Source organism: Sminthopsis crassicaudata, chromosome 1, assembly GCF_048593235.1.
Source record: "Sminthopsis crassicaudata isolate SCR6 chromosome 1, ASM4859323v1, whole genome shotgun sequence".
Classification (NCBI taxonomy): domain Eukaryota; kingdom Metazoa; phylum Chordata; class Mammalia; order Dasyuromorphia; family Dasyuridae; genus Sminthopsis; species Sminthopsis crassicaudata.
In genome coordinates this window covers 673,823,212-673,850,724 of record NC_133617.1, presented here as the reverse complement: position 1 = coordinate 673,850,724, position 27,513 = coordinate 673,823,212, and the positions used below count along the sequence as shown (strand labels likewise).

General features: G+C 34.7%; 1 protein-coding gene across 8 annotated transcripts in view; it reads left to right on the top strand.

Annotated features, from left to right (window-relative positions):
- Nucleotides 1-27,513, top strand: part of POC1A (POC1 centriolar protein A) — a 162,580-nt gene that overhangs the window by 80,476 nt on the left and 54,591 nt on the right. For 6 of the 8 annotated variants that reach the window (XM_074283412.1, XM_074283404.1, XM_074283405.1 and 3 more), the window contains exon 10: nt 19,637-19,780. In XM_074283412.1, the coding sequence (XP_074139513.1) occupies nt 19,637-19,780 (144 nt within the window). Of the gene's footprint in view, nt 1-19,636; nt 19,781-21,639; nt 21,778-27,513 lie in introns of those variants that run through there. The other 2 variants (XM_074283408.1, XM_074283409.1) reach the window with 1 other exon arrangement.

Below are 27,513 nucleotides of genomic sequence, written 5' to 3'. Positions count from 1 at the left end.
GAGGTAGGATCTTGCTGCCATTTTGCAGGTAAAGTTCAAAGCTTACTAAAAAGTAAGTGGAAATATCTGAAATGAGAGAGCTGCCCTCAAAACCTTGACAACCCTGTGCTATGTGAAATAGAATTATCAGACTTCATAAGAGATTTGACTTTCTAAGGCTAGACTGACATGAATTAAAATGACCTTGGACAAGTTCCTTCCTTTTTCTGAGTCTTTCTTCTCCCTGTGAATTTAATGGGTCAAACTAGTTCCCTATAGGCTTTACCAGCCCTGAGATAGATACCACCTTTGGGTCATTCTGTTTTGCTTGTTGAATAACACTGACTACCAGCATGTGGATTTGCCTGTTGCCAGACACATTTTCTTTAATTAACATTTCCAAAAAAAGAGTTTGGCTTTACACATGTTGTCTTTGAGCTTGTCAGAAATACAAATGTGAATAGGTAGATTTTTTTTTTCTTCTAATCATAAAAAAAAAGTCCTGTTCATTAATATATTTGGTCTATTGGAAAATATAGTAGAGCAAGTCACAACCAAGCAATGCTAGAATTCAGGGAAGAAAAAATGATCTTGCCTTTATATTGGGAATATCACTTGAAGCTAATGAGGTAACTCACCCCCTTGCTGCTGCCTGATGATAATGTGATAATATTGCCTGTGATAATAATTCACATTGAAAACTACACATAATCGCAATGTAGCAGAGGCAGAGAATCAAACTCCTAGTTCATTGTTCTTTCCACTATACTTTGGATTTAGTGATTGATTGATACAGGAAAGAATGATGGTTTGTGAGTCATAAAAATGGAGGGAGTGAATGCATAAATATGTTGGAAGAGTGAAATGATAATTCTTAGTTTCTGTAAAATCATATGGTTTACAAAGTGCTCTTTTCAATAATTGTATAAGGCTAAATGTACAAGGACTATCACATCCATTTTTGTAGATGATGAAGTACTGAGGCTTAGAGAGATTAAATAATTTGCCTCTGCTCACATAGCTAGTAAGTGAAATACTTCCCATAGAAATGGAATCAGTTGACAAAGTGTCATCTTGATTATCTTGGTTAAGTTGTATTTGGATATAGTGAACTAATTTTTTAAAATTAATTTTATAATTATAACTTTTTTTTGACAGTACATATGCATAGGTAATCATTTATTTATTTATTTGTTTATTTTACAACATTATCCCTTGTACTTCCTTCTGTTCCGAATTTTTCCCCTCCTTCCCTCCACTCCCTCCCCTAGATGGCAGGCATTCCCATACATATTAAATATCTTATAGTATATCCTAGGTACAATATATATGTGCAGAACCGAATTTTGTTGTTGTTGTTGTTGTATTCGGAAGATAAAAATAATCTGGGAAGAAAAACAAACAAACAAAAAAATGCTCACAGTTTACACTCATTTCCCAGTGTTCCCTTTCTGGGTGTAGCTGATTCTGTCCATCATTGATCAATTGGAATTGGATTAACTCTTCTCTATGTTGAAGATATCCACTTCCATCAGAATACATCCTCATACACTATCATTGTTGAAGTGTATAATGATCTCCTGGTTCTGCTCATTTCACTCAGCATCAGTTGATGTGAGTCTCTCCAAGCCTCTCTGCATTCCTCCTGTTGGTCATTTCTTACAGAGCAATAATATTCCATAACATTCATATACCATAATTTACCCAACTATTCTCCAATTGATGGACATCCGTTCATTTTCCAGTTTCTAGCCACTACAAAAAGGGCTGCCACAAATATTTTGGCACATACAAGTCCCTTTCCCCTCTTTAGTATCTCCTTGGAATATAAGCCCAGTAGCAGCACTGCTGGGTCAAAGGGTATGCACATTTTGATAACTTTTTGGGCATAACTCCAGATTGCTCTCCAGAATGGTTGGATTCTTTCACAACTCCACCAACAATGCATCAGTGTCCCAGTTTTCCCACAACCCCTCCAACATTCATCATTATCTTTTCCTATCATCTTAGCCAATTTGACAGGGGTTTAGTGGTATCTCAGAGTTGTCTTAATTTGCATTTCTCTGATCAATAGTAATTTGGAACACTCTTTCATGAGTGGAAATAGTTTTAATTTCATCATCTGAAAATTGTCTGTTCATATCCTTTGACCATTTATCAATTGGAGAATGGCTTGATTTCTTATAAATTAAAGTCAATTCTCTGTATATTTTGGAGATGAGGCCTTTATTAGAACCTTTAACTGTAAAAATATTTTCCCAGTTTGTTACTTTCCTTCTAATCTTGTTTGCATTAGTTTTGTTAGTTCAAAAGCTTTTTAATTTGATGTAATCAAAATTGTCTATTTTGTGATCAATAATGATCTCCAGTTCTCCTTTGGAAACAAATTCCTTCCTCCTCCACCAGTCTGAGAGGTAAACTATCCTATGTTCCTCTAATTTATATCTGATCTCGTGAACTATTTTTTAGTAGCTTTGGTCTGACTGAGTATAAGGGTCCAGAAATGAGATATAATATCCTTTAACTATGTTACAGCAGTGATTCATTTCAAGCTAATAACTCTTCCTATGTTCCCTTGATTAGTCAAATTACTATCCAATTTTAAACTTGACACACATACACACAAATGAACATTTCTGTATACAAAGTAGAGCACAAAGAGGAGGTTGTATATACACACACACATATGGAATCATGAATCTCTATTCTGTGCTTCTTGCTTTGAAAAAAAAAGTAAATCTGCTTTTTGTATGCTACATTCTGAACTACACCCTCCCCCCCCCTTTCTTCTTCTTCCCCCTTACTCCTTTCAATTAAAATGGACAGGAAGATGAGATTTAACAAATAATCATAGTCAAGGAAAGCAGCCATACTGTATCCATATCCAAGAATATATGTTACTTTTGAGTCCATCACCTCTCAGGAGATGCCTAATATATTCATTATAGATCCTTTGGAGATGTTGTTAATCATTGCTTTGATCAGAATTTGATCAGTCTTTCAAAATTGTTTTTCTTTATACAACATTGTTCTCATATAAAAATTGTTCTTTTGGTTCTGTTTATCTGTATCAGTTTTTGTTTTCCTATGATTTTCTAAAATCCTCTCTTGCATCATTTCATAGTAATATTGCATTACATTCATATATGACAGTTATTTAGCTATTCTGTCTTTGCTTCCTCCCTTAATCTTTTTAATGATCCCTTTGGGAACAGAAAGTTTGTTTTTCTTAAGAGACCATTCTCTCTGCAGTATTCTCCTATTTAATTCTCCCTTTCCTTATTTCCACCTGTTTTCCTATTTTCCTATATCAAATTATGTGTGTTCAAACCTCATTTGTTCTATTTGTATATGATTAAGGTTCATCAAATGTCTATTTTGTCTACCTTCCATGTTTTTGTCCATTCTTCTCATGTTATTAGAAGAAATAGTAAGTATTCTACACCATTTTTTCTTCTTTTCTACATTAGTGTATATTTCTTTTATCATTTTCCCTTTTCTATCCTCTCTTAAAACACCTCAGAACAGAAACAGTCCACCCCCCAGATGCTCTGTTTTTCTTATTTAACTCCCTCAGTGCCTTTTGAAGACATGAAGGTTCTAAAGAGACACTTTTCCCCTCTTTTAGAATGTTAGCATTACATCATCATAAAATTATAATTTCTCGAGAAAAACTTCTTTGTTTTTAGCAAGCTATTTTGAGTGCAGGTAGGCCTCCAATTCATGAACAGTAGCAAACACAGTGTATCGATGACTAGACCCAAGACAGTGAATGAGGAGAAATTGGTTATGGTAAGATCTAAATTTGTGAGTTCAGTCTCAGAGTTGTCATTGAACTTGTGTTATTGCTGCTATGTGAGTGAGACTGTGTGTAATTTTGTCCTTTTCATTTCACTAAAAGGAAAAAAAAACCTTTGTTTTTTAGATTTATAAAGATTGGAGGGTAGGTTTATACCTTGTTCTCTAAGGATGATGGATTCTGATTTGAGTCAGTGTTCTAATTGGTTACTATGGCAAAGCTATCAGAATGGTTCATGTTCTCATGAGGCTTATCTTGATAATAATGTCTTTAAAGGTTTTTACTTTTTTCAATTTTGCTTTTCTTTGAATGTTACTCCAGCATTACTAAAGAATACTTTCTTCCATGGTTCTCAGGAAGCTTCTTGTGTGGCCAAAAAGAAAGGTAGTCTGAATTTTCTGTGGATTAAGAAAATGGAAGTATATTAGCTTCCTACTCTGAATACTCATCATGAAGATGTTTTTGGCAGAAAAAGCACATAGAGATTCAGCTCCATTTTCTTGGATTTCAGTTGTAACAGGCACTTGGAACAGTGAAAATGTGCATTGAATACCTCAAAAATACAAAACTTATCCTAGATCCAGAAAACCAGTCCTAACTGACATGCATACCTTTTGGAAATTGAATACTCACACATTTCCCTTTCTTGGCAATAGCTTTGTAGACATATTTGGAAGAAACTGTGAAGCTTATTGCAAAAGACATCTGGGGAATCAGGCCAATGCAGCACCTCGCATGAGACTGATATTTACCTTGAAGATAAGGATTCCACTGGATTCCACTCCATTCCACTGGATGTCACTGTTCCCTTTGTAGACAGCTGAACTAGCACTTACCTATACAGGGCTCTACAATGGTTACATTGCTTTGTGTGCTGTTGGTGGGATGCTGCATTGTTTGCCACAGCTGGGGACGATTTCACTATCTAGAAAAAGATGTTTTTGTGACAAAATTGAGAGGTTACTCTTAGAGATTTAGTGAATGATGTGGAGTAGTGTTGATGCTTTGGGCTTCCAATAATTTTACTAAGCCCGGTAGTTCCAATGGCCTGAAATGTGCATGTTGGGGGGGGGGGGAGATGTACAGTGGGGGGAAGGGCATATTTCATTAGAATCCTTAAAAAGTGACTAGTCGTCTCTAGTTGTTATTTTTATATAAGGAAATTGTTTATGTCCTACATTGTAAGAAATTACGAATTTAAAAGACTTGGAGAGAAGCACAGAATTGTCAGTGGATACTAATGCGTTTCTCCCTTTCCTTCTCCCTCATCTTCTCCTCAAAATGACCATCTCCTGTTCTTGAGGTTTCATTTCAATTCAAGCCTAATTGTTAGAATGTTCAACCTTCAAGTGGTTACTATAAATAAATCACTTGTGCTCCTTTTTGTCACTAGGAGCTCTATCATATTTTAAAAGGTGTTGATTCTGCCTGCTGTCTTAGTAATCCACTGTCTCTCACAATATTTCTAAATTCTGTTAAGCAGATGTTGAAGTAGGCAATGTACTGGCCAATACACTTAGTATAATGAGACCGGATAAATAAATTATTCATCTAAAAACATAACTAATGCTAGGGCTCCTAAACATTCCTCTCACTTTCCATCCCCCAACACATTCCTTTTTTATTTCTAGATAGAGCACAGTTATTTTTGTTTTGATGTGTTCTTAGTGTTGTCTACCTTGTGATCTTCTTGAGACTAGCCCCTGGGTTTAGTTTACCTTGTCCAAAGAACTTTGGGTAATGTTGTTATGTGCATAGTGGACACACCTAGGCCTTTTTTAATGATAATGAGTAAAGATAAGCCTTTTAAACATTAATCAGATAGGCTACTTTCTAGTTTATAATTTCTGTAAAATCCTCTATCTTTTCCTAAAGATCCAACAATGCTAATTTTATATCTAATCCCAAGATGATCCCAAAGCACTTTTCCTTTTGAATGCTTATTTCATCTGGAGTGTGCATCAACATATTAATGGAAACCTAAGACCATTTAAAAAATGCATTTAGGAGTTCCCAGGATCCCCCAGACAAACCGTATTTAGGCTGTGTTCCATGTTCAAAAGAGAATCTTGAGCACTAATGCTCTTTTTTTTTTTTTTATTTGTTTCTGTACATTTTGTTAGTATGAACAGCATTCTTTCTGCTTTGTTGTCTGTAGGATGTGTTGGGTACTACTAGTAAATGCACAGACTCACCTAGTGATTAGTGCTTTTTTAGTCTAGAGGTACAGGAAGCAATTGTTGACACCCTGCTGTAGTTTATTACAAGGTTACATAGGATTCAGGCAGAGCTATAGTAAAGGCCCTTCTGTGTGACCCTAGGCAGATTGCTTCACCTTTGCCAGCTCTCACTTGTAAAGGAAACAGTTTGATTAGATTACCCTGAGGAGTTTCTTCTATCTAGCTCTATCTCCATCCTTATTTTTGCTCTGCAGTTCCTCATTCCCTAAACTATCTTGTATTTATTCTGTGTATCCTTATGTACATACATGTCTCATCTTTATTTTTTGCTGTACCTGGCATATAGTAGACACTTAACAAAAATGCTTTATTGATGTTGGTTAGTTGCTATAGGGCAATGATCATTTTTAATGTTATTCTTTATAACATCTTAGAATTGAATGGAATTTGATTTTATTTGCGTGATTTTTTTGTTTTGTTTTGTTTTGTTTTTGTTTTTGTTGTTATTGCTGGATTTTTGTTCACTCCTCTCCCACCTTTTAACTGAAGCTTCTTTACCTCAGGGGAAGGGCTGAAACTTGCATTGTATAGGAACCATCTAAAAATGGAGTAAGATATTTACCAAAGATTTTTTTTTTTCCAGTAAAAGAAATTGAATTGTATTCTTTGTGGTCCTAACTACTTGTTTCATTTTATATTTACAAACTATTTTTATAGCATTTTAATTTTCTTTTCTTCTTGCTTGTGATCATTTTGGGCTAAGGTCTTTTTGGTATAATCTTTCTTTTAAAATTTGCAAAAATGATGCCCTAGTTCTTTTCAAACTCATTCCTTCTAGGGAAGGTACTCTGTGATTGAAAAATGAAGTGGTCTGGCTATCCTGTTACAAATCCTCACTCTGGGAACTGAGGATTACCTACTATGATCCTATGCCTTTGTTTATTGGTCTCTAAGGTTGACTCTTAGGATAGTCCAGTTGTTGATAATATCCTTCTGACTAAATATCTTGATTTTAAACTTTTGAAGAAAAAAAAAAGAAAGAAACAAGGTCAAGATGGTCAAGACTACAGGCTTGGGACATAATTCCCCATACCTTGCAATTAAAACTTAATCATACCAATAACTGGTAAAAATAAAATAAAACAAACAAAAATAAAAATATGAGCAAGCAAAGGAGAAAGAACCTAATCATAAGTAGCTTTTATGAGAATAAAGAAGATCAGGATTTATAGTCAGAAAAAAAATCTTTAGCACAAAAAAATTTCTTACAGGAACTTAAAAAGAATTTAAAAAGTCAAATAAGAGACCTCAGGGGAAAATTAGAAAACAATTTTTTTTTTTAAAACAAGAGCAATCCAAGAAAATTAAGAAAGTCAACCAACTTGGAGAACCAAAAACTTTAAAGAATTCCTCAAAAACTAAAATTGGACAAAGGAAAGGTAATTATGTTCTAAGACACAAACAAATTATAAAACAGAATCAAAAGGATGAAAAAATAGAAGAAAATGTGAAACCTCTCATCAGAAAAACAACTGATCTGAAGAACAGACAAGGAGAAATAATGTAAGAATAGTCAGACTGCCTAATTTAAAAAAAAAAATCTTGATACAATTTTATAAGAAATTAATTTTTTTAATTGCCCTGAAGTTCTAGAACAATAAGGCAATGCAGAAATAGAAAGAAAAAAAATCCACCAATTACCACTTAAAACTTACAGAAATATTATAGCCAAGTTCAGAGCTCCCAGATTAAGGAGAAAATATTGGAAGCAACAAGAGAAGAAAAAAAAAAAAAATACCAGGGAGCTATAATAAGAATTACATAAGAATTAGCTGCTATGTTTGGAATACTATATTACTTATTATTATTATTATTATTATTATTATAGCTTTTTATTTGCAAGATATATGCATGGGTAATTTTTCATCATTGACCCTTGCAAAACCTTCTGTTCCAACTTTTCCCCTCCTTCCCTCCACCTCCCCTAGATGGCAGGTAGACCAATACATGTTAAATATGTGACAGTATATGTTAAACACAATATATGTATACATATCCATACAGTTATTTTGCTGCACAAGAAAAATCGGACTTAGAAACAAGGTAAAAATAACCCGAGAAGGAAATAAAAAATGCAAGCAGACAAAAACAGAGGGAGTGGAAATGCTATATAGTGGTTCATACTCATTTCCCTGAGTTCTTTCACTGGGTGTAGCTGGTTCTCTTCCTTATTGAACAAATGGAACTGATTTGGTTCATCTCATTGTTAAAGAGAGCCATGTCCATTAGAACTGATCATCATATAGAATTGTTATTGGAGTATATAATGATGATCTGGTCCTGTTCATTTCACTCAGCATGGGTTAATGTAAGTCTCTCCAGGCCTTTCTGAAATCATCCTGCTGGTCATTTCTTATAAAACAATAATTGGAATACTATATTTCAAACTACAAAAGATCTGGGGTTATGACCAAGGATGACATACCAAGAAAGTTAAGTATAATCCTGAATGAAAAAAAAAAAGAGAGAGATTAATTTTTAATGAATTTTGTGACAAAAACAGAACATAAGGGAAAACTTGACATATAATATCCGGGAGAAAAATAAAATAAATATCAAAGACCAATTCTCAATAAGGTCAAATTGCTTATTATATGAGAAAATATTTTCAGTTCTTTTATGACTTTCATTTTTATTTGGGTAGTTGAAAGAAACTCTTGGATTGAGCTGAATATGACACACACACACACACACACACACACACACACACACACACACACACATATATATATATATTTATATAATGTACCAGCACATCTGACAGCATCTATATATATATATATATATATATATATATATATATATATATATATATATATATATATATATAAATGTACCAGCACATCTGACAGCATCAATTTATTGTTTTGTGTTTTTTAAATTATCCAGTGATTTTATATATATAGAATTTGTGAAGGAGTTCCCTGGTCATATACTACCCAGTTTCTTAAGCTGTGATTTGTAATTCCATATGGAGTTTTGTAACTTAATGTATTTGTTGCTAATTTGTGATTTATTATAAGTAAATGTTTGATTTGATATACCTTATATATACTGGGGACCACATAAAAATTTCTTGGGTGAAAAGGAGTCAACAAATGAAAAATGTTTTCAATCCCACTCTTTTTACAAATAATTAATTAAAAAATGAGGGAGTTAAACTAGATGACCTCTAATATTTTTTAATAGCTCTAAATTTATGGGTGTATGATCAACAGAAAAAGTAATTCCTTTAAAAATGGATTATTGCTGTTGCTAGACCATAATCCTTCTTGTTCAGTTCCTTCAGATCAGATATTAGTTGCGTTTAATAGTTCTGTAACCAAACATATCCTTCAGGAAAGTGGTTCCAGAAAAAGGCTAATGAAATAGCATGGTTTCCTTTTCCAAGTTTAGTGTGTAATAACTGCATTGTGGACTCAGAGACTTGAGTCTGAGGCTGACTGGGTATTTTAATTTGAATGCCATTATTGACTCACCCACTACACTGACCATTTCTTCTTTAGAACCTGGTGGGGAAGAATAAAATGCTCAAAGACACTTTCTTCATTTATAAGCTCTAGATAAAAATCAAGTTTTTTTCAGTGTTCTTACACAGAAACTTGTGAATGTATCTGCTACCTTTGGAGAAAGTTTTCAGTGTTGAAAAATCAGATGATTTTTAAAAATCACACTGCCTCATAGTTTCATTCAGTACTATGTTTAGAATCAGAAGTTTTCTCTGCTTCTTTTACTCCAAACCAGAATCCTAAATCATAGGGTTAGTATGGGTCTCCAAAAATCCTATTGGTGATTCTATTAAGCAAACATGTCTGTGGCTTCATTTTGGGTTTCTATGGAGCTAGCTTTTACTCAGAAAAGGCACGTGAGCATTTTTCCATTGGAGATTGTGTCTAATTTCCAGGTGTGAGAGTTGGAAGGGAGGGAAACATAGACATTCTTTACTACTGTCCCAAATCATCCTCTCTGCAGATATGGAAATAAGTTGCTGTTTATCTTTTTTAGTTTTTGATAATGGTAATTCTTTTGAGGTGAGAATTAAGAAGTAAACAAAATACACAACACTTCATGCCTTCCTTCCCATTTGAAAAGCCCCAAAATGAAAGTTTGATCAAGGATTAAGTTGTAGTCAAATCTTGACAGAAATAGATGAGAAGTGTATGTATGCATATATAGTATAAGTATGTATCTGTATGTAGATAGATAGATAGATATCCCCTTTCAGTTTAATTTTTAGTTCAAGTTTGGAAACAAAATTGCATGTTTAACTCATAAATTACTAAGAGTTATTTGAAGATTTATTTGATTTAAAAAAAAAAAAAAAAGGATATTCTGAGCCTTCCCTTTCCTGTGACTCAAGTATTGTAACTTATCTTTATTGGACATTACAGTTTGGTGTTCAGGGTCTGCCTGGAGAATCCTTATGAATGATACAAAGAGAAAAATTCCCTTGAACTTTTATTTTTAGACTAGCCCTATCTGGAGAACCTGAATACATATCATATGCAAATAGTTCTTGAATAATTTAAGTGTGGGACCTTAACTTTTAATTATTTTTTCCTAGTTATAAATTGTTGAAATGTGTTGGAAGGCATTCCCTATGCTTTTTTAGAGGCTAAATAAGATGTTAATAATTTATTCTGCACACAGTGATTGTTTTTGTCACATCATCACCTCCAGTGAATCATTTGCACATTGTACTTACTACTAACAATGTCTTTACATTTTTTCAAGCTACAACAAATTACTGGCACATTTAAATTCCTTTTATGAAGCCTTTGCTCATGACATTTGGTGCTCATTCAAGTTTCCTGAGTCTGAAACTTTATATAGGATTGATACATTGAAGCAAATAGATTTATTGACCAATTGCTGATGGAAATATTTTTTATTGGAATGCTTTGTGACTGGGTTCTGTGAGGAAAATATTGGATTTGGGCTTAGTAGATAGTCAGAATTCTGGCTCAATCTCTAACTCTGTTTTTGTGGGTTAGTGATTTCACCTTTCTAGTCCCCATTTTTTTCTTATGTAAAATGGGTTGTTGCTGTAATGACAACGTTAATTATGTAATTTGTATAACAGGTTAAGTTATGGAAAATAGATGTGAAAGAACCTTGTAACCAGAAATTGCTATATAACTAAGATGGTGCTAGTTTTTGTTTACTTTTCCTTTTTTATTACCATTCTTCTCACAGGGAGTTCTGTTTGTTAGTAAACTTGAACCATAAAGATGATTTTTTTTTCCCCCTGATTTTTAACTTTTACAAACCATGTTTGGACTGCACATTTCAACTGCAATACCTGAAGTTTCTGTCATAGCAAGATGATTTGCTTCTTTCTTCTCAACTCTTTTCTGAGTCTTCTTGCAGTTAGTGTCCTCTACTTTTTGAAGTGACATTTAGAACCTGTTAGAACTTTGTGTACCTGTGTCCATCAAGTGTGAAGAGTGAAGCCTTTAAAGGCATGGACTGGTAACATTTTTGTTGTTGTGTTTTCAGCAAAAGTGCTTCGCAGAGTAGGCAAAGCAGTTAAAGTTTGAATTGAATTGACTGAATTTAGCCACCCTTCACTTAATAATATAGTGATATGGTCCTGGATAGCCAGGTGGCAGAGAGGAATTGGAACATTGATGGAATTATTCCCTAAGGCAGACATGGAAAAGGCTCTGATGGAGCTCAGTTTAGTTTAGTGGTCCTACCTTGTGTGGCTCTCCCTACCCCACCCCATGGGTGACCCCATTTGGTTGTGTCCAGACAAGAAATCCAAATTATATCAAGCCCCTGAGGCCAACCTAATGTGGAAGAGAGGTGGGGAGGGTTGTGGGTAGCTTCACCTTGCCATGTTCTGTCAGAAATCCTATTCACATCCCTAAGGTTAAATTTCTTCTATAAATCTGCTTATAGCCCATGCCATCTTTGTTGCATTCCTTTGGTTCAGTCTGCCATGGCACTCTACCTGGGATATCTTTCACCTTACCTCTCCATGCCATGTGGTGTCTCTCTTCTGATCCCCCCATCATGTTTCATAGTCTGTCTCTTCTCATCCCCCCACTATTCTTTCCTCTTAATCCCTAGTGTGCCTTATGATAGGAGTTATAGTTTATAGCTAATTTATATAGCTCTCCTTATAGCTAACTAACTCTTTTAGATAGGATTTAGCCTGCCAACTAAGGGCATGCTCTAACCACTTGAGGTATTTCCTTTTTCCTGGCTAATTGCAAGTTCCAGTAGAGACTTTGTCTTTTCCATCATTAATTGTTAAAATTCCTTTATTGCTAACTATATATTCTCTCCCTCTCTATTTCATATTTACCATTCCTGGTATCTATCGTATCTCTTCATTTTGTCGGTAACCTCTTCTTCTGAATAAACCTATTTTTTTTGCCAAAGAGAATGGCCATTGTGAATTCTTCACATGATAGAACCCCAACATTTGGTACTCTGTAGCCACATCAGTTATACTTATAGAGAAGAATTCTGGGAAGCTGTTGGAATAGGTGAATAAATTTCAAGCTCTCCAGATTTCCTCCACAAACTGAACAAATTTGTATCTTGGGCAAATATAGACTTGAGATAGAATAAGGGTCCTCCTGGCACAATTTAAGAAGACCAGAATAAAAACGCCAGGCTCAGGATTAACCTGTGAAAAGGACAAATACCTCCAGGCTAGTTCTGCAAAAACACCTAAGGCTAGCTGCTCTTGGCTGAAGTCTTGGCAGGAACCACAGAAATTTTCACCTCCAGCACTCTGTGAGTTGGAGGTCTGAGTCTAGGAAGACTGCAGGAACCTTAGCTTATTAGGAACACCAGCCCTAGCTGTGTTGCAGAGACATGGTCCTGGGTGGGAAGGAACCAGCACATCCAGTTGAGTGGAGGACCAGCACTTGCAAACTTTTGGTTTGAGGTTCCAGGTCAGAGAAGAAAGCTTTAAAGTGAAGCTAGAGGCACTATTCTCCCACCTCATGATTAGAGGTACATATACTAGTATTTCTCATTTTGAAAAAATGAACTGGCAAAGAAGAAAGAGCAAACATAGAAATGTATTATGGGAATGGGGAACATGGGGTTTATCATCAGAGGAGGACCTTAAAGTAAAAAAATCTTCTACCCCAAAGAGTAAAGTTAAATGGCTCCTTGCCCAGAGAAAGTTTATAGAATAACTCAAGAAAGAATTTTAAGATCAAATGAGAGGCATTGAGGAAAAAATTTAAAAGTAAGAACAAAAACCATCCAAGATAAACAGGAAGATTATGAAGATAAAGTTAATCAACTAGAAAAGGAGATAATAAAATAATTTTTTTTGAAAATTAGAATTGGGCAAGGGGAAACCAGTAAAGGTATAAGGGACCAAGAAATAACAACAGAATATAAAGAATGAAAAAAAAAAAAAAAAAGAATAGAATGTGAAATATCTTTTAAGGAAAATAACCGATCTGGAGAACAGGTCAAGAGGAGACTATATAATAATAATTAAACTATGTGAAAACTGTGACCCAAAAAAGAATCTTGACATAATCATGCAAGAAGTATTCCAAGAAACTTGTTCTGGAGTGATAGAATATGAGGGAAAAGTAGAAATAGAAAAAAACTACCAAACACCATCTGTGGAAAACACAAAGGAATATTATTGCCAATTTTTGAAACCCCCAGATTAAAGAGAGAATTCCATAAGAAACAAAAAACCCATTCAAATATGCTGGAGCTACAATTAGAATTGTACAGAACTTAGGAGCAACCACAATAAAAGATCACAGATCCTGGAATCATATACTGGCTATCAAAAGAACAAAGCCTGTGGCCAAAAATATCTTATCTAGCAAAGTTATCTAATAATATTGAATGAAAGAAATGGACATTCAACAAATTTGGCAGATTTTCAAGGCTTTCTTTCAACAAAACATGAACTCAGTAGAAAATTTAACATATAAGAGCCAATATCAAAGAACAGTTTCAAGGAACTTAACATAGACAAATTGTTTTATATGTAGAAAATGTATACTACATGTTTAAGATGGACCCCAGTAATTGGGTAGTTCAAAAGAAAGACTGAGGTAGAATTAAGTATGATTTGACTCAAAAAAGCAAAACTGACTAGGAAAAATTAAAAATAGTAATTGCATTATACAAATGAGGTGCCACAGGACATTAAAGGGGGATGGAGGGCTTATAGTTCTGAAAATCACATTGGGAATGAGTTAAATAGGCATGAAGGGTTACCATAATAATATATCATGAAGGTATAGCACTCTCCAAAATAAAAGAATTAAGGAAAGATGAGGGGGAAGAGAAGAAAAAACAAGGGTGGGGGAATAAGACAAGGAATCCATGCATGGGGGGAAGTTAAGCAATAGCAAGGCAAGTTAAAGAGCAGAATTAAAACAGAAGAGTTAGCAGGGACAGGAAAGGAGATATATATAAATACTACAACAAGAATCAGGAGTAGAAAGAAGTACAACTAGTAATCATTATCTTAGACAAAAATCAAACTTAAAACTTATTTAAAAGAGAAATCTACAATGTGTCAGCCATACTAATACTGTTTTAGATACATGTTTATAATGTGTGTGTCTATGAATATATAGATATGTATGCATGTTGCTCTATGTATGTATGTATATAGATATATGTATGAATATGTGGGTCTGTAAGTGGGTGGATGGGAATATATATGTATAATATATGTGTGTGTATGTATGTGGGAGGGCTGGGGATATGATTGTGTATGTATGTATATATATATATATATCTGATTCTTTTTTGGGTCACAGTTTTCACATAGTTTAATTATTATTATATAGTCTCCTCTTGACCTGTTCTCCAGATCGGTTATTTTCCTTAAAAGATATTTCACATTCTATTCTTTTTTTTTTTTTTTTCATTCTTTATATTCTGTTGTTATTTCTTGGTCCCTTGGGGGAGGGGTTGAAAGAGAAAAAAAAAGTAAAGTAAAAATATGTGTATGGCAGAGAACAAAAGAACAATCTACAAGGAAGCAAAGAAAAGATGGACACTCAGGAACATTTAAGAATAATTGAACAGCCTGAAAATTGTGGCCAAAAAAAGAACCTATATGTCATATTTCAAAAAATCATAAAGTAAAACTGCCCAGAGATCTCAGAGAGAGCAAAATGGAAATATATCACGTAGTCACCTGAAAGAAACCCCCAAATCAACCCAGAAACATTAGGAACACCAGCCCTAGCTGTGTTGCAGAGACATGGTCCTGGGTGGGAAGGAACCAGCACAGATTCCAGGTCAATGAAAAAAAATATTGTAAGCAGTCAGAAAAAAAGAATTTAAATATTGAGGAACTGGAACCTCACGTATAATTTAGCAGCTGCCACTTTAAAGGAGTATGGAGAGCTTGAAATACATATTTCAGAAGGCAAAAAATACAGGTTTACAATCACAAATACCCAGCAAAATTAAACATAATTCTACAAGGAGAAAAAATGGATCTTTAATAAAATAGTGGACTTTCAAGCATTTCTGTTGAGAAGACCAAAGCTTCATAGAATCTTTGACATGCAAACAGAGAAGTCAATAGAAATACAAAAAGGTAAACAAACATAAGGATTAAATAAGGACAAACTGCATTCTAATATGTGTAGATAATACATGTGTTCCCTTTTAATTTTTATCATCAGAGGTCATAGGTGAATCTATAGACAAAGGATCCAGAAGTGATTATTATATTTTGATGATCTTAAAGGAAAAATGGGGGGGAAAAAAGATGAATAGATTGGGGGGTAAAGGAGATAAAGGTGAAGGGAAATTATTTCATAATTGAGATTCTCAAAAAGGAGGTTTTACAATTAGGAACTGGTCAAAATCAATAAAGTTGGATATAGAAATACATTTTCACTGAATGGAAGGGAAAGAGGAAAAGAAAAAGGGGCATTCAGCAGAAGGAGGATAAATAGAGAGGTTAAGTTTAAGAAAACTAGGAAATCAGTTCTAAGGATGGACAAAAAATATATCAACTCTCATTGTGGTGGCAAAGAATTGGAAACTGAGGGGAACCCATCAATTCACTTAATAAATTATGTTATATGAATGTGATAGAGCATTATTGTGCCATAAAAATATTGACAATTGGAGCTTTTCTCTTGATCTAAGGATTCTGACCTTAGTTATTCCACTGCATATTAGGCTGGAAACGAACTGAGACTACCCTATCCTGTATTCCTCCCTATCTCTTAGCCCTCATATCCAGTCTGATGTCAAAGTCTGTCAATTTCACCTTTACAACATCTCTTGAATATGCTTCCGTTTTTCTCTTCTGACACTGAGACTTCTCAGTTGCAAGTTCTAATCATCTCATGTCTTGATTATCGGAATACCTTTCTGTTGAGTCTGCCTATCTCAGATCTTTCTCTACTTCAATCCATTTTCCATTCAGCCATTAAAATAGAGGTCTAAAGTACAGGTCTGACCATATCCCCTTTATTTCCCCCCCCCCCAAAAAAAAAAAAAAACACAAAAAACTCAAGCATCTTCCTGTTGCCATCAGAAGGAAATACAAAATGCTATTTGACATTTAAAGTCCTTCATAACCTAGTTCCCTCCTAACTTTCCAGTCTTCTTAATTCAGACTCTCCCACATGTATTCTTTGAACCAGTAACATTAGCCTTCTTATTATTCTCTGGGCCTTCTCTCTGGCTGTACCCTATGCCAGTAATGCTTTCTTTCCTCTACTCTAATTATTATTTTTCTTTTAAATTTCTTTTTTTTAAATTTACTTATTTTTAATACACATTGATTTGTGTATTAAATTGATGTTGGAGGAGAAAAATTAGAACAAAAAGGAAACACTATAGGAGAGATAAAAAATAATAAAAACAGGAAAAAAAATATCGCATGTGTTTATTTACATTTAGTCTCCATAGTTCTTTTTCTGGATGCAGATAGCATTTTCTGTCCAGAGTCTATTGAGATTGCTTTGAATCACTGAGAAGAACCAAGTCTTAATTATCACACATTCTTCTTGTTATTGTGTACATTGTGTTCTTGGTTCTGCTTGTTTCACTTAGCATCAGTTCATATAAATCTTTCCAGGCCTTTCTAAAATCAGTTTGTTGATTATCTTCTATACTACAATTTATTCAGCTATTCCCCAATTGATGGACTTCTACTCATTTTCCAATTCTTTACTATCACACAAAGAGCTGCTACAAACATTTTTGCACATGTGGGTCCTTTTTTATTTCCTTGGAATCCTCCAGTATGATTATTGACCTTGTTTCCTTTAAGTCCCAACTAAAATCCCACCTTCTATATAGGAAGTCTTTCCTATTCTTCCTTCTTTCCAGTATTTTCCCTGTGTTAATTATTTCCTGTTTATCTTACATATAGTTTGCTTTGTATATATTTATTAATGTGTTGTCTCCTCCATTAGATTGTGAGTTCTTTAAGGGTATGGACTGTCTTTTACAACTCTTTTTGTATCTCCAGCATTTAGCACAGTACCTGACACAAAGTAGGTGCTTAATAAATGTTTGTTGATTGATACTTTGCTCTGCTGTTGGGCTCAGAGCCACACAGCTGCTGATTACTATTGAACTTGTTCCTTATTTAATATACAGTTTAAGAACACCTTGTGTTTCTCACTCTTGAATGTTGCCTTTGGGCATAGGTCCTTCATTCAGTTCACCATGTATTTGTGACTCAGAATTGGGTAGTGTGGGACAGAGTTGCCAGGTAGAATCTGTTCCTAATCATTATACATGTTTTGGGATCTTTATGCTGGATTTGGAACTCCTTTTGTCCTGAAGCACAATATTTTCCTTTTTGATGACTCAGACAGCAGACCCTATAAGCAGACCTGTCTCCTGATGCCTTGTTTGGAAAAATGATTTGTGATTTTTTTTTTTTCCTTGGATTTGGCCAGTACATTTTCTAGATCTGTTTGGAAATATTTGGGGGTGGGAAGGCCAGACTATAGGATAGGGGGTGTTCACCATGCTTCCTTCTGCTACTCTTTCATCTTAGTTTGACTTCTAAGAGCAAATTTAATCAAGCTGCTACAGAATCAGCTGCCTTCAGGTAACTGGCAAACACCAACCTACCAACTTTTGTAATCTATATGAAATAAGACTTAGGGATAGTTTGAATGTCTATATACTAGTTGTGTTCCAAAAGTTTGTTTGGAATTTGAATATCTGGAGTACAATAACATTTTCCCATACAAATTAGTATTCTAAATACAAATGGTATTTCAGTAACTTTGTCAGCTAAATAAAACTTCTGAAGAGCTAGCCCAGGAACCTCCTACTATTGAAATATTGTTTGTACAGGAAGGAAAAATGTAGGATACTGGAATACAGCTCTCTCATAGCCTTGGCCACTGCTAATTCCCTGGGGAGAAGGAAGTCTTCCTTTCTTCTCCTGCCATGGATTCTGACTGTTTAGCCAGAAGGGAACATAGGAATGTGGTGGCTTATGTAATGGATAGTGCAGTAGACTTGTAGTCAGGAAAACCTGTGCTCATATTCTGCCTCTGCTATTTATTAGTTTTTCGGTGATGAGCAGCTCTGAACCTCAATATCCTCATTTGTAAAATGCAGCTTTAGTTTGCAATTCCTAATTCCCAGGATTGTTGTGAAACTCAGATGAAAATAAATGTTTGCAAACTAAAGCTTTATGTATATATCAATTATCATTACTTCAAAAGGTCCTAATCGTAATAACAGTTATCATGATCATCTTCTGGTTTAGGAGTCCACACTGCAACACAGATGCTGTCTAGCTGTTAATATCACTGGATTCTGTAAACTGGAAGTGCCTTTAACTTCCTATATGCTTCCTAGAGGCCATATTTATGATCCATATGAATGAGTACCCATTATGAAATAATGTAGCAGTCATGTTAGTATACATTCTCACATGTTTCCATAAGAAGATCTCAAGAGATACAATTGAAATAATTGGATAGAGATTGCCCTGGATTCTGACTCATCTCTACTCTGTTTGGCTTGACACACCATTGTTTTCAGTGGAGGGGAAATCACAACTGTAGGAAAGCTTAAACTGCTCCTAGGATAGTTTATTTCTAGATTCCACAACTTGTAAAGGATTATAGGAGGTGACCCTCTGAAGTGGTGACAAGGTAAGAGGATCAGATCTGTGAAAAAGAGTGAAGGAAATGAAGTTTATATTGCATGAAGAAGAAAAGGCTTCAGAGCAACTTAATAAGCAGAGGCTAGCGACCAAATGTTGATGCTAGATAGTCAAAAAGGATTTGGAGAAAACCTTCCTGATATTAGAGACTGGGAAGTACTCCAACCAGTCACAATTTCACTTTTGAGGAATAGTTTGTCATCTAACAAACATAAAGGTAAGTATGGATCTGTTGATAGCATACATATGACCTTTTGAGTTTTCTCCTTTAAGCTTAATGTTTTTCACATTGGAAGATCATACTTCCCTTGTTTTAGAAATGAAGACTTATGGAATGTGGAAACTTTGACATAATGAGGGAAATATTGGATTTCCATTTTCTGACATTATTTATATTTGTATTTTTTGCTTGGTTTCTTTTGAATTATTTGAAAGAAATTTATTTCATCTAATTTATAGTGGTATTGAATAAGGAATGACTTTTCTTTTTCTTAACAGCCAGAAATGGATTTCTCAGAGACTTCCTTCAGAATTAAAGCTCAGGATTCTATCAGGAACCCACAGACAGACGTAGTCACCCTTCCCCCAGCTGTTACCAACACTCTGGAGCATATCGTGAGTCAGTTGGATGTCCTAACTCAGGTAAGAAACATTTTTTTATGATGGGAGAAAACTCTTAGAGTCTATTAGAAGAACGGTTTCAAACTCACCTACTTTAGTGAAAAGTTTAGCAGCAAGCAAAACCCCTTCCCTCACTTGCTCCCCCTTTCTCAAACTCTGTATATTTTTTAGTGAAAAATTTGAACCTTCTAAGTGAGATGAGGTGTAACATAGAGTATTCCACCAGAAGTCATAAACCTTGGGTCTTTATGATGAGCTGAGGTCAGTTCCTAACTCATTAACAGTGGCTGGTAGATAGAACCAGTGCAGTGTTGTATGACTCAGACTGAGATTTCCTCAAAAGAGATCAGTCAGAGGGAACTGGGATGTTAGGTTGCCAAAAGGGAAATCCAGGAATCATTTACCAGACAATGAAGACAGTAAACATGAAGGTCACTAGAGCTTATTGTCATCAGTGGCATTGCTGGGTCACTTAATAGCCTGAAGGTCACTGCCAATTGTTAAAAATACACTGCTTTGTCTGGGTTTCATTTTCTTGCTGTGCAAAATGAGAGCTGGATTAGATCATCTCTAAGGTCTACCTTAGTAATTTCTGTCATTTTTCCCAAATGTCACAAACTGTGGTTTCCAAATCAGTGCTTACTGTTTTAAGCAAATATACCCTGATCATAATGAATATGTGAGTGAATTCTGTAAAAGTTTTAAAGAGAAATCAATACCTATGTCATGCACATTACTCTCAAAAACTGAAAAAGAAAACAAGCACTGATTTTGAGAATTGTTAAGAACCTCTGTGACCATCTATTCTGACATATGTTCTAAGGAATCTCTGATATAACATGTTTCATAGTGCTCATCTAGTCTCTGCTTAAAGACCTTCAAGGAAAGACATTTCACCACCTCTAGAGACAAGTCAGTACACTCTTGGACAGCTTTAATAGTTAGGAAGTTTTTCTTGACATCAAGCCAAAATTGGCTTCTTTGTACCTTTTGTCCTCTGCTTCTGGTTCTGCCCTCTGGGGCCAAATAGAACAAGTCTAAACTCTTCTCCATAATAGCCTTGTAATTACTAGAAAACAGCAAACTTATCCCCCTTGCATCTTCTTTTTTCAAACTAAATATTCCCAATTTCTTAAATGTCATGAACTCAAGACTCTTCACTATCCTGGTTAGCTTCTATATATTATCTAGCTTATCATCTTATCAGGCTCTTTTTATTATGAGATAAATATAGTCCTAATACTTAAACATAGAAGTTTAAAGCCACATTAATTATAGAATACTATCACTTTAGTATATCAATGCAAAACTTTTAAATACAATTCTAAGAAAAAAGACTTTAGCAACAAGCAGGTTGAATTTATCTCAAACATGCAAGGATGGTTCAATATTATAAATGTAATTAATATTTTCATTAACATAGTCATTTTAAAATAAAAATAACTAAAATCACACAATTATATTAATATATATATTTTTAAAAAATCTTTCAACATAGGACAACATAGATTGATGCTATAAACCTAAAAATCATGATCATAAAAGGGCCATTTTTAGTATGATAAAAATTATATATCTAAAACCAAAAGTCAATATCATTTGCATTGGGAAAACACTAGAAGCTTTCTTAAATATAAGAGTAAAACAAACTACCCTTTATTCTATTATTACTTGACTTAGTTATAGAAATGCTAACAATAATAAAATATATAAATATTGGCAAAGAGACAAAGTCATTCTTATTTGTAGATGTTATAATGGTTTACAAAAGCAATAGACATTTTTCATATAATGTCTGACATTTGGCACTTTATAGCCAACATCTCTTTTGATTTCCACAACAAACCTGTGAGGTAGATATCATTTCCTCTTTTTTGCAGATGGGCAGACTGAGATTCAGAGAGGTTAAGTGACTTTCTCAAAGATATACAGCTAGTAACTGAGTGGGCTTTTAAAACCCAGGTCTCTTCAGACTTCAAGGCCAGTATGCTTTCCACTATATTGCTTTCCCCCAACCTAAAAGTATCTTAATTTTATGTCTACCAGTTTCTTCAATCTAGCTCTAGCTGTCATTTAATTGTTTTTAAGTTCTTTGGGGTGTGTGTGTGTGTGTGTGTGTGTGTGTGTGTGTGTGTGTGTGTGTGTGTGTGTGTTGTACAATATAGTATATGCATATATATTATATAATTCCTCTTAAATATTAACTAAGTCATCTAAAATGACTGCTAGGGCTAGACTGAGTGTGTGTTTTTTAAACAAAATATATTGAATTTCAATTTAAAAGGCATTTTGGATTAATCATTTAAAAATTTAATAAATTAAAACACTTGGCATGTGCAAAGTATTGTTTTAGATAGTGGGAGTTTCACAAAATAAAAATGATAACCAGTCCTTGAGAAGTTTCCATTTTTTGGGGATGCATCATTTCATTTTCCACAATTATTCATTAGAAACCTGCTGAGATCAAGGCACTGTGCTAGGTACAAAGGGTGTAGAGACAAAAATGGAACAGGCCATCGTCCTGCAGATGTAATAGAATATATAACAGAAAGGAAATTGAGGTATAAGATAGTCTTCTGAGCTGGGAGAATCCAGGAGAGGCTTCATCTGAGCTGAGCTTTGAGAGACCTAAGGATTCAGAGGGTCATGGGGAAGGCAGGAATCTAGTACAAGCCAAGGGAGACATCTGTGTACACAGGTACAGGTTAGGCCCATTATAGTGCATTGTGTCCAATCAAGTGTCTCTAGAATATAGAGTACATGGAGGTGGGATAATGGCAAATCAGTTTGGAAGAAGTGTGCTGTAACCCATGGGGTAAAGGAAGGGGGCTTAAAAAAACCAAGTCACCCTGTGGGATAAAGTATACTAGGAGGTCCCTAAAGATTCTTGAACAGGAAAAGACATCGATACATTAATCCACAAGTATTTATTTTACTAAGTTCTATGACAGTGGATGGAATTAGGAAAGCTTAAGTTCTAGTCCTTCTTGGGCATTTGAGAAATAAATCATTGAGAATCCCCCATCAGCTTTGGTGTTAAAAAAAAAAAAAAAAAAAATTCACCAGGAGGTCCCCATCCAGTGGAATCACAGGTCTGGTTTTAAAACCAAATATCCCCAAGGCTGGATTATATGCTGACAAGACAAATTTTTTAAAAAAGAGCCCCTCTATTTGAAGAGCTTCCATTCTGCTGGTCAGACATGTTTTAAGAAATTACATTGATCAACAGAGAGAGAATGAATTGGAGGATGAAAGTCTATAAGCAGGAAAACCAATTAGTTGACAGCCATGTGAATGGGAAAAACAGGACATGAAGGCCAGAAAAGTTGTGGAGTTTTAATGGACAAGACTTGGAGAATGAAGGATGATTCCAAGATTCTGAGGCTGTGGGATTAGGAGTATGAGGGTGACCCTAACAGACATAGGAAATTTTTAGGGAAAGGAAGATAAGATTCTATTTGGAACATGTTGAATTTAAGATTTTTCTGTCTTCCCTCAGAGTCTTATCTAGAATAGGACTGTGCAACACACTAGGTGGCTAATAATTGTTTTTTAATTGGTTGCCTATGACTTCAATTATCTCTTACTGAAAGAAGAGACCCAGAAATGAATGTTAGCAATATTAGTAGGGAGACTGAGTTCATTCCTTTTTGTTGGAATGAATATATCCCTAGATGAGAAAGGAGTTTTGCAGAGTGAAGATATCTGAATCACAGGTTACTCACTATTTATTATTTAAAGGTCCACTATTGATCCTTTGGGGACATAGCAGTCTGCCATTTGTACCTCAAATCATCAGCTCAACTGAGGCAAGTTAATGATGTCAAATACTATAGTTAAGAGGGATTGGGACTCTGGAAGGGCTCTTTATTTGACTATTAAGAGATCTGTGGAAATCTTGGAGATCTTCAATTGAAAAATTAAACCAAAAGCTGGATTATAAGGTGTTGAATAGTGGAATGTAAAGATAGGAAGACAACAAGTTTAGACAGCTTTTTCTAGAAATTTGACCATGAAAGGGAGGAAAGATAAGATGAATTTAATGTAATGAGGGATAGTGGATGATCCAAGAAGCAAACCGAAAAAAGATAGGAGAGGATCAAAGATACAAATAGTGATGTGGCACTGGCAAGGAGAAAGACCTTAGGCTCTCAGATATGCTAGGGAAGAGAGGTCATATATGAAAACATGATGATTTGAAGTATGGAATTGGGGAGATAAGGGAAACTCATGACTCAGGGCCTCTCTTTAAGTGGCTGGAGCAGAGAAGAAAAAGTGTGAAACAGCCTCCATGAGCAGCATCATAATGTCAGGGTACAGAATCTGGGTTAGACTTTGAGGCCTAACTTTGGTTCATTGAGGCAGCTTTGCATCTCAGTGTAAGAAAAATAGGTCAAACACTGCATATCAGGATCATATTTTAGTTAGCTGGTCTTTGATATATAAAGTGCCATGTAATTTGAAATTGCAAATAATTTATGTCTACTTCTGAACTGATTCCAGGACTGAAGACTTCTAATTCATGGACATTTTTCCTAGACGAAAGTAGACATATAAACAGTGTGAAGAAATTTAAGGCCACAGAAGCCTGCAGCCCTCTGCCAGCTATAGAAACTTAATGTTATTCTTGACCCAGTAAAGTGAAAGATCAGTGGGGGTGGAATAAATTAGAGTGTTATAAGATAAAATTGGAAATAAGTCTGAAAAGATGGTAAAAATAGTTTAGTTGTAGAAGATATTTTTCTAACAATATCAAGCCAGGGTTAAAAACAAAAATATTATTTTTCATTATTTTAGGGGGTACATGGAAAATCCTGTTGTATTTGGAGCTAATAGTAATTTTTCAAGTATTACTGATTATTGTCTACTGTATAGATTGTATGTCAGGTATTGTACTAAGCACTGAGTATATAAAGACAAAAATGAACACAGTTCTTGCCTTCAAGGTTTAACAGGGCAGCAGTACATACACAACTAGGTATGTGCCATTGAATCAAGCTAAATGATTGAGGGCTCACATGGCTCTAACAGTGTAGAGGGTCAGGAGAGACTGCATAGAGAAGTGTCACAAGCAGAGTTTTCAAGGAAGCAAAGGGTTCTAAGAGATTTTTATGAAGAAATTTTTCTTAGAATATTGAAACACTGCTAGGATTTTTTGAAAAGGATGGGAAATAGCGTCAGAATGATATTAAGCAGATCTCATATACTTGGCCTACTTACTGCATCATATTCCTTTTTTGTATGAGGCTTATGCTCTGTTTTATTAATTTTAGAAAATACATTTTGATAGCCAAGCCTTGGATTCAATGTAAATTTCTCTACCTTAAAGATTCGGGGACTTATCTTTGGAAAACAATTTAAAGATTTCTTTCCTTTATTTTTTTATTAAAACTTTTTATTTTCAAAACACATGCATGATAATCCTCAATATTCATCTCTGCACAACCCTGTGTTCCAAATTTCTTCCTTTCCTTTCCCCAATCCCCTCCCCTAGATGGCAAGCAATTCAATATATGTTATTCATGTGCAATTCCTACATACATACTTCCACAATTATCGTGCTGCACAAGAAATATCAGATCAAAAAGGAAAAAAATGAGGAAGAAAACAAAGAACAACAAAAAAAAAGTGAAAATGCTATATTGTAGTCTATACTCAGTTCTCCCAGGCCTCTCTCTGGGTGTAAATGGCTCTTTTCAGCATAAAGTCATTGGAACTAGCCTAAGTTGTCTCATTGTTGATCATCCATCAGAATCGCTACTTATATAATCTTGTTGTTGCTGTGTACATGATCTCCTAGTTCTGCTCACTTCATTTGGCATCACTTCCTATAAGTCTCTGCAAGCCTCTCTGAAATCGTTTCTTATAGAACAATGATATTCCATAACATTCATATACTTAATTCATCCATAACTTATTCAGCCATTCTCCAATTGATGGGCATCCACTTAGTTTCCAGTTTCTGGCCACTACAAAAAGGGCTGCCACAAACATTTTTGCACATACAAGTACCTTTCCCTTCTTTAAGATCTCTTTGGCAAACAGGCCCAATAGAGACACTGCTGGATTAAAAGATACACAATTTGATAACCCTTTGGGCAAAGTTCCAAATTACTCTCCAGAATGGCTGAATCAGTTCACAACTCCACTAATAATTTATTTTTCCACATCCCCTCTAGCATTCGTTATTATCTTTTTCTGTCATCTTAGCCAATCCAAGAGATATGTAGTAAGACCTCAGAGTTGTATTAATTTACATTTCTCTGTTCAATAGTGATTTAGAGTGCCTTTTCACATGATTAGAAATAGTTTCAATCTCTTCATCTGAACAATTTAAAGATTTCTTTAAAAAATAATCATTTCTTTGAGTTAAAGTTCATAGAGAACTAAAACTGTGAAAAAAAAAAATTAGTCATTGGAAGCATCCAGACAGTTCTCTTATTAGACCTTGAGAAAAACATTATTCATGGTTGAAGTCTTAAACTTGCAAAACATTTGCAAGTACATGCCTAATGAATGTGAGTAACTCTTAATCTGAATTATTTCCTATGCCATATTGGATTTTATGGTTTTACCACTAGCTTTCAGTACATGATCTCCTTTGATCTTTACCATTGCCCCTAGTAGAGCATTGGTTATCCTTGTATTGCAGATGAGAAAACTGAGGCTTGAAAGAAGTTAAGACACTTGTCCAGAGTCACACAACTCATAAGCATTGTGGGCAAGAATTACAAGCCGTTTTTCTTTAATGTCCATCATGTTAAGCCCATTTTTTCCCTTGCTGTCACTTTACTTGTTGATTGATTGTAGTTCTAAGGGTCTTTTCTAACTATAGTGGAGCTCTTATAAAAGAAATTTTGGTTATAGATCACAGACCAAGGACTGGTAGCATATTTTGAACTGAAGATGAAGAATCTTCCCCTCCCTCTTCTACAGTGACGAAACATAGCTGTAGGTTATGCACTTGTCTACCTCTGGGTGCCCAAGCCTGAGTTTCCCTTTCCTGCAGATATTACAAGCTTCTTACTTAGCCTAGTCACCCGAATTTCAGTGCTAACTGCCAGGGCAGATCTCTCAGTGATGAATGAAGACTATTTACTTGTTAATGTCAAATATTATGAGTTAACTTAGTCCCTTTACATGTTCTTACTTGTTTTAAATATATTCTTCCTAAGTGTTCCATCATTAAATCTCTCTTGTTAGTCAAGAGGGAGAACTTCCTTAACTTCTCCTTAACTCTGAGTCACACTTTAAAGTGATTGAAAGGAATGTCCCCCTTATTGTTTTCATTTACATATTTTCTTCTGAATTTCCTTTTTATGTTCAACTTCTCTACTAGCATCACATTTCCTGGAAGACCTTCATTGTTTTCCCAGGGGAAAATCTCCTTTTCCATTTTAATAGGCATTAACTTGGAAATCACTCTGATCTAACAGTAGGGATTAGTTAAAAACAAATGGCACCTTATTGCAGCAACTTTCATATTACAAGCATCTAATCCCTCAAAATGTAAGTAAGTACTTTATATCAAAAGATCTTATATGACCTAATAAGCATATGAGAAGGTTTTTAGACCTGTTTTCAAATCAACATTATTGTGAGGAGTTATTTTGTATTTTTAAAGGTATTTGGAGTAGTTTGTATCATTCTCAAATTTTTCCTCATGACTTGGAACAGGCAAAATTTTTCCTTAGTTTGCACAAACTAAGCCTTACAGGTTAAAAAAGTTGTATAATATTCCAGGTATGGCTGTG